Below are 7,266 nucleotides of genomic sequence, written 5' to 3'. Positions count from 1 at the left end.
GTGTTATAGGCTGACTGGCATCTCTAAACTGACCATAGTGTGTGACTGAGCTGTGGCATCCCATTCAGGGTGTCACCTGCCTTGTGTCCTAAGAGAGAGATTCCAGGCTCCCTGCGACCCTGTGTAGGATAAACAATACAAAAAATAAATGGAATAAACTTTCAAAGGGTTTTCTGGGTTTCTACCTCCTCTAATGGGGTGGTGGTAGCTCAAGTGGTTAAGGCTCTGGGTTGTTGATCAGGTTTCAAGCCTCAGCACCACCGAGCTGCCACCGTTGGGCCTTAAGCAAGACCCCAACTTACTCTGTGCCATGGCTCTCCCTGCGCTCTGACCCTAACCCTCTAAGGATGGGATATGCATAGAAGGAATTTCACTGTGCAGTAATGTATATGTGACAAATAATAAACAAAGACAACTTAATTTACAGGAACAAACTGTTCAGTTTGTTGATGGAATAATCACATGGTTATGTTTGTTTAAGCCAAAAAAAAAAAGAACAGAATATTTTAACTAGTTTCTACTTTTCTTATTACGTTGAATTATCCTATTATTATCATTCTCTCTTCCTCTTCTAGCTCAGGTCCGAAAAGGTGCCACATTTTTTTAAGCCAGTGTAAATGAAACACCTCAGTCGACTGCCTTGTGTCCCTTCCTCTTCCCAAATCCATCCCAGGAGAATCTGGGACACCTATGACGCAAAAAGTTTTCTTCACGTGACACCAGTGTTCCCTACTGAATTCTGTAATATGTGTAGTGCCGAGAGGGCAGTTGTATGTAGGACATAATCCAGAATGGAGTGCAAAAACGGAATTGCAACAGTCAGTTAAAAAGGTCAGTGTAGAAAACAGTGAAGGTTTGTAAGTGACATGATTCCTGTGGCTACCCTTATCGCTTGGGCTGAGAATAGGTGTGAGGAAAGAGTGCCAAGTTAATACATTCCTTTATAATAAATATTATTAATTCAAACAAATTTAATAATAAAGAGTTCTGTTTTCACTCTCACAAGCACACAAATGTCACTATAACTGAGAGTTATAGTGACATTTTTAGCAGTATAACTTAACAATAGAAATCTTAATGTTTGATGCCATGACAGTATGGCACATGGTAATTTTTGATAGCTTCATTTTTGATAGGACTCCTTGAAAATATTTCCTACTATAATAATAACTGACAGACCTGAATATTTACGATAGGATTATGTCCAGTATGAGTGTGTGCGGTTGTCTGTCTATATGTGTGGCCCTGTGATAGACTAGCGAACTGTCCAGGGTGTACCCCTGCCTTTCGCCCAATGTGGGTCTGCTCCAGCAGAGCCCATCACCCTAATTAGGAATAAAGCGGGTATAGAGAATGGATGGATGGATGGATGGATGGATGGATTATGTCCGTTTTATAACTCCACATTCAAGCTGAAGTTGTAGATACAGTAAATTTCCATTTCAAGCAATTTACTAAAGAAAGTATTATTGCTTGATTGTTTGTTTACTTAATTATATACCTACTTGCTTACTTGTTTATCTATTTATTTACCTATTTACTTATTTGCTTACTTATCTACCTAATTAACTCTCTGCTCATTTACTTGCCTATTGAGTTAATCACTTACGTATTCAACTATCTATTCATTTACACACTTATCTACATACTTATCTAACTGCTAACTTACTTATTTATTTGGCTATGTGCCTATGCACCTACTTGCTTACTTATCTACCTACTTATCTACTTATTTTCTTACCTACTGTACTTATATATGTGTTACTTACCCACTTCTTCCCTAGTTATTTGTGTTTACTTACTTACTGACTAGATTTCTTAGGTATTTACCTATTTATGAATGTACTTACTTACTTACATACTAATTTATTTACCTGTTTACTTTCCTATTAATGTATCTACTTTCTCACTTAGCTACCTATAATACTTACTTAGTTATTTACTTATTTTCCTACTTATTTATGCATTTTCTTGCCTATGACTCACTTACTTGCTTTCTTTCTTATATACTTACTTATTTACTTATTTTCCTACCATATTTACACTGATCAGGCATAACATTATGAGCAGTGAGAGGTGAAGTGAATAACACTGATGATCTCCTCGTCCAGGTGGTCATAATGTTATGCCAGGTCGGTGTAGTTTGAGCAAAATGAGTTGAGTGAATAATGCAGTACCGGAGAATAGCCACTAGATGTCACTGTAGTCTCATTTAAAGCGCTTCTGCTCTCCTTGGCAACGGGCTGCTTTCAGGATGAGGATTTTTCAAGAGCCGGACGTTTGGCTTGAGCTGGAAGCAACTGGTGCTTTTACGGATCCAGTACTGGATTGTGCAACGAAAACAAAATATAAACAAACATGACGCTGCTTCGTCGCTGTACGTCTTATCCGCGGTTTGGCGGATTGATATAAACCCTTAATCCGCGGCCAGTAAAACCCCAGGGAATAATTTAAGGAGCTGCAGGATATCAGAGGTAAGTGTGTGGTCAGTGTTCATCTTTTAGCTGGAACTGCATTCAACACAACAAACACCACCGGTCATAACTAATGGCGTGAAATGAAGACATTCACACAGATGCTGATCGCTACTAAGCAGTAAACTGGTTGCGTCTGAACTTTCTCGTTGTGTATTTAAGTGCTCTATACATTTAAACCCGTGCGTTGTTTTTCTTCTACCCGTATTCCGGATATATCCTTACAATTCCAACGAGTCTCGCGCGGTGTGTCCTTCCAAAGAGCACGCCCATTGGACAGCGTGATAATGCTGACCAATCAGCGTGTAGGAGGCGGGACTTGTTTGAATACGGGTAGGGGAAAAAATAAGGGTTGGTTTGCCGTATAACGGTCTGAATAACTGCCCTGAGCAATAAGAGTGCTCGGTGATGAGTAGCATAATAATGTTATTATGAAGCTTCAGAGCTTCATGTTTTGGATTTTGTTATCACAGAACAAAAATCTGAATATCAGGATTATTAGATATGAGCTGGGTTTGATCTCACAAATGTAAAGTGATATTAAGATATTTGGAAAAAAGCAAGAGGACACAAAGCTTGAAAAGTTGTATATTCGTCTATATACATAGGTTTCTGGGGCATAAAATATCGAGTAATCATTTTTTATAATTACATTTTTGTCTTTACTATGCAGTATTTTTGAAAGAAAGAAAGAAATGGGAAAGAAAGAAAAAATAGGAAAGACAAAAATAGGAAAGAAAGAAGGAAAGCAAAAAAAAATTGGAATGAAAAAAAAATAGGAAAGAAAGAAAGAAGCCTTTATTCGTCACATACACATTAAAGCAAACTTAAATGCTTCTTTTTCTTCGCATATCCCATCTTATTAGGAAGTTGCAGTTTGTCAGTTTAATAAAAGTGCTGATGATCGTAGCAAACTAGGTGTTGGTCTCAGTTACAGAGTCTAGCTGAGAACATTAGTGTGAACAATACGGCTCGAAAGAATGGAAACAGTTTCCTGGCCTCTTTTCAATAATAGCTTTTTCAGTTACAGGAAGCGTGATTACTCATTATTACTCACTGAACATACTCGGACATTCTCTATAAACTCTCCTGACTGTCTTGTCTGAATTAATGTTATTAAATTTCATTTCTGCATGGCATCCTCACCTGTGCTCATTCATCTTTACTCATTTCAGTGGCCATAAGGAGAAACACTGCATGCAATGACTGTCATTACCCTGCATGAATGCATTTCGTTCATCCTTCCTTAGTGCATGCCTTCCACCCTGGCCTGACCAGGCCTGTTTTCCCTCTCTGTCTCTGTCTTCCTCCAATAAAATAACATCACTTTACTATGGACAAGGATGACGCTGACAATAACCACCAATATCTCTTCTCCAAAAAAGCAATCCTGCAATCAAGGAGTCCTTCATTTTCGAAAAAGGAAGCCAAGAAAGTCTTGCCTTGCCACAGCAGACTTCAAACCTCATCCCAACCTGGTCTTGGTGCTGGAAGTGAGAAGGAAAAGGTCCTGGAGCTGCCCTGGACCTGGGGGGAGAACCAGCATCTTGAGTACGCTGACCTCAAGCAGGCTGGTGAACTGCGCCAAAGGCTGGCTGACGAGATCACTGGCATCGTGACACCTGACAGGACAACGAAAGCAGGAAAGAAATGGTCAGGAATTGACTCAGGGTGTAAAGGCAATGGGGCAACATACCGCAAACTGGAGGAGCTGCTGAAGACTCTCCATGGGGAAGCAGACAAGGAGCAAGCCAGGCTTCTGCAGTGCCTCTGGGAGGAAGTGGAGCTGGAGAAGAGCTACTTCCTGTGCCACTTGCTAGATGTACATGGGCATCCTTTGCTAACGGTAGAGGAAAAGAAAGACAAAGTTACAAAAGAGCCAGTTAAGTGGAGGTCAGAGAACTCAAGGAGCGAGGATCTCTCAGAGTCCTTCAAAGAAGGAAAGCAATTGTTCACCAATTACTACCCAGATTGTCAGAAACGTCCACCTATGAAAAAGTTCAAACAGGGGTTGGAAAGCTTGTCTGAAAAGGAGGATTCTGGAAAAAGCCATCTCAGTTCTTCCCTTGTCGAAGAAAAGACCAACAAGGGGGATCTCTATCAGACCTTCCTTAATGTGGGTTGGGAATGCCAGAATTCCAGGCCATCTCTGGAAAAGTCTCCCTCCAGATGTACAGAGGACAACATGGAAGACACGGTAAGTGCTGGTATTTTTTATTTTTTGAATGGCTGGTAACTTAGCAACAAGAGTGTGTCTTGCGATGAGATGCTGTGTGCAGGGAGTTTTTGTGTTGTTCATGAAACCTGACACACTGGTCCATCAGTGGACTCCATTTCCAATTAAACTTTAAAAATCACACAGTGCAAAACAAAGCAAGGAGCCAGAACGTGGAAGCAATAACACCGGTGTCCCATTTTGGGGGATTAATCAAAAGAAAGTTTTGCAATGGCAGTATTTTTAGATTGTTCAAGACAAGGACTTTGTGTATTCCCAGTGCACTCTCTAACCTTGAGTTTCTGTACGTGAAAACAGAAATGCCTGCCATGGCTTTAGTCTGATCTGCTGAGTCATCACCCACTTGCTGACCACATCAATCTGAATAGATATCTCAGCTCCATCACCTTGCTGTCGTTGGAGCCCAAAATAGCACCATGCAGCCCCAAAATGAAGATATATCTCGGAGTGCTTCTGGTTTTATAAAAAAACATGCATAAAATGAATGGATATGAGGATGGGCGCTTGATCTACAGTAGATCATCAATCTCTAAAGTAGAGGTCCTTAATATTTTATTCAGTGATCCTAGATATATGTATGTGGAGGCCAGAGCATCCGTTGCATTGGTGCTGTTCTACCTCTTTGCTCGTACTGTTGAATAATTCATCACTGGCAGAGCATGCAGGCTAAGGAATAACAAGCCATGTCATTGTTTTGGAAAAGACAGTACCAATGTGTCGCTAGTTCAATCCTAAGACGTACATCTGGTGCTTTGAAAAAGAAATAATACACCTCTGGATGATAGAGTAGTCCTTTAAAGGATGTTAGATAGTGTTAGCATCATCAGAGACCAATTACTCTCAGCATGTCTATTGACGTATAAATCCCAGCCCTGTTAAGTGTATAGATTGGAAAGGTTGGAAATTTTTTGAAGGTTCTCATAACCAAGTATTTCATTTACTTAACCCTTATTACCAGACTCATCAGACATTTTCGATCAGTATAAACAAATGAATTATTTTATCGCCACAAGTCTGATATAAAATGAGTCGGGACACGTTTTTACCTCTGTTGGGAATTTTAGTGGTTGAAGATAACACCTTCAAATTTTAAATGCTTATGAAGAAACACTTGGGGTATTTCATAGAGCAGAAATGGGGTTTTATATCACCATTTACTTTCTGTTATTTTTAAAATGTTCTATGAATAGTAGGTTAGATAAAAATAGAAATACTACAAATTCTTAAACGCTGAGTGTCTACTTTCATATGAAGTATTAAACAGCACTGAAAATTGTGACATTATGATGAAATTCAATGCTGAACTTGGACACAACAAAATAGGCATTTTATGCTCTTTTTCGGAGTGGAATTTGGAGAATAAAGCTGTCTTTGAGTCTTAAAATGGGATAAAGGAAGCCACTGGCCTCCATATACATGTATATTCCCAGAAGAGAACCTGATTTCTGACAGGATTTTAAGTCATTTATTCATAATTCATGTATAATATTCATGTTTGCAGTCTTCATTGTTAACACTAGTTCTATAACTAATATGAGCTAACTTGACATGATTTCTGACAGGATTTTAGAGCATTCTACCCATAGCATTAATCAGCTAGCTAGAAGATAACCTGGCAAATTTTCTCACAGGATGTAGCTAACTTGAGCTAACCTGACAAGATTTCTGACAGGATTTTTAAGCCGTATTCCTAAATATTACCACTGCAGTACTTCTCTCCTTTACCGCTAATGCTAATTAGATAGCTAACATAAGCTAACCTGACAGGAAATTGAGTTTAAACACACTTCTGCAGGATTGATATACAAATAAACAATTTTATTTCTTTTTTTTTAGTGAGATTTTAGAGATACAAAGCACACATGATATATGAAGGTGTTTTCACTGTATATCAGGAAGCTTTATAGGCTTTAATGTTTTGTTATTTCTGAGTAGCAACAAGGTTCAGATTTTACCAGGGGTTGTTGTTAACCGTAACTAGTGCTACACCAGCTAAAATAGGTGTTTATAATAGCTAGGATGTACGCTTTATAATTGAGTGAACTTATTTATGTTTTACTGGCCAAAACCTCAGGAAAAGCTCATCACTTAGTGGGAAAGAAAACTAATTTTCAGTCGCCGTTGTGTGGCAGGTTATGGTCTTGTTTCTACCCTTAAGCTTTTCTGGCCCTTGCGTCAATGTTATAACCCAATGTTATAATCTCAACATGTGACTCTCATGCCGCTTTGTGGTTTGAGTTTTTCATCACCATCTTAATGAAGATTGCATGAAGAAGGCATGTTTATTGAGATTTAGGTGGACATTGTGTTTTATGCTGGGAGTATTGTACGCTGTAGTATTTACAGGCAGCTGATGATGTGAGACTTCTGTATATTTCATGTATATTCAGCCTCAGATAAATAGTGACTGCTTGTATTTTTGTCAAGTTACAATATCAGAAAAACATTGTTTCTGTTTTCACTAAAATAAAGGTTTTGGTAACCCAGGTTTTGCTCAGATATACTAACAGTCATTGCTACGATATCTGATGTACTAAAATGTACTGAAGAGCAGCA

General features: G+C 38.8%; 1 protein-coding gene across 2 annotated transcripts in view; it reads left to right on the top strand.

Annotated features, from left to right (window-relative positions):
* Positions 1 to 4,299: 4,299 nt before the first annotated feature.
* The window catches only part of LOC131348355 (RIMS-binding protein 2), a 91,356-nt gene continuing 88,389 nt past the window's right edge, over positions 4,300 to 7,266 (top strand). For both annotated transcript variants that reach the window (XM_058383202.1, XM_058383197.1), the window contains exon 1: positions 4,300 to 4,671. In XM_058383202.1, the coding sequence (XP_058239185.1) occupies positions 4,465 to 4,671 (207 nt within the window). In that variant the 5' untranslated portion in view covers positions 4,300 to 4,464. The remainder of the gene's footprint in view (positions 4,672 to 7,266) is intronic.

This window comes from Hemibagrus wyckioides, linkage group LG28 (genome assembly GCF_019097595.1).
Source record: "Hemibagrus wyckioides isolate EC202008001 linkage group LG28, SWU_Hwy_1.0, whole genome shotgun sequence".
Taxonomy (NCBI): domain Eukaryota; kingdom Metazoa; phylum Chordata; class Actinopteri; order Siluriformes; family Bagridae; genus Hemibagrus; species Hemibagrus wyckioides.
Note: the sequence above shows the minus strand (reverse complement) of the source record. Positions and strands in the feature narration are given on the sequence as shown.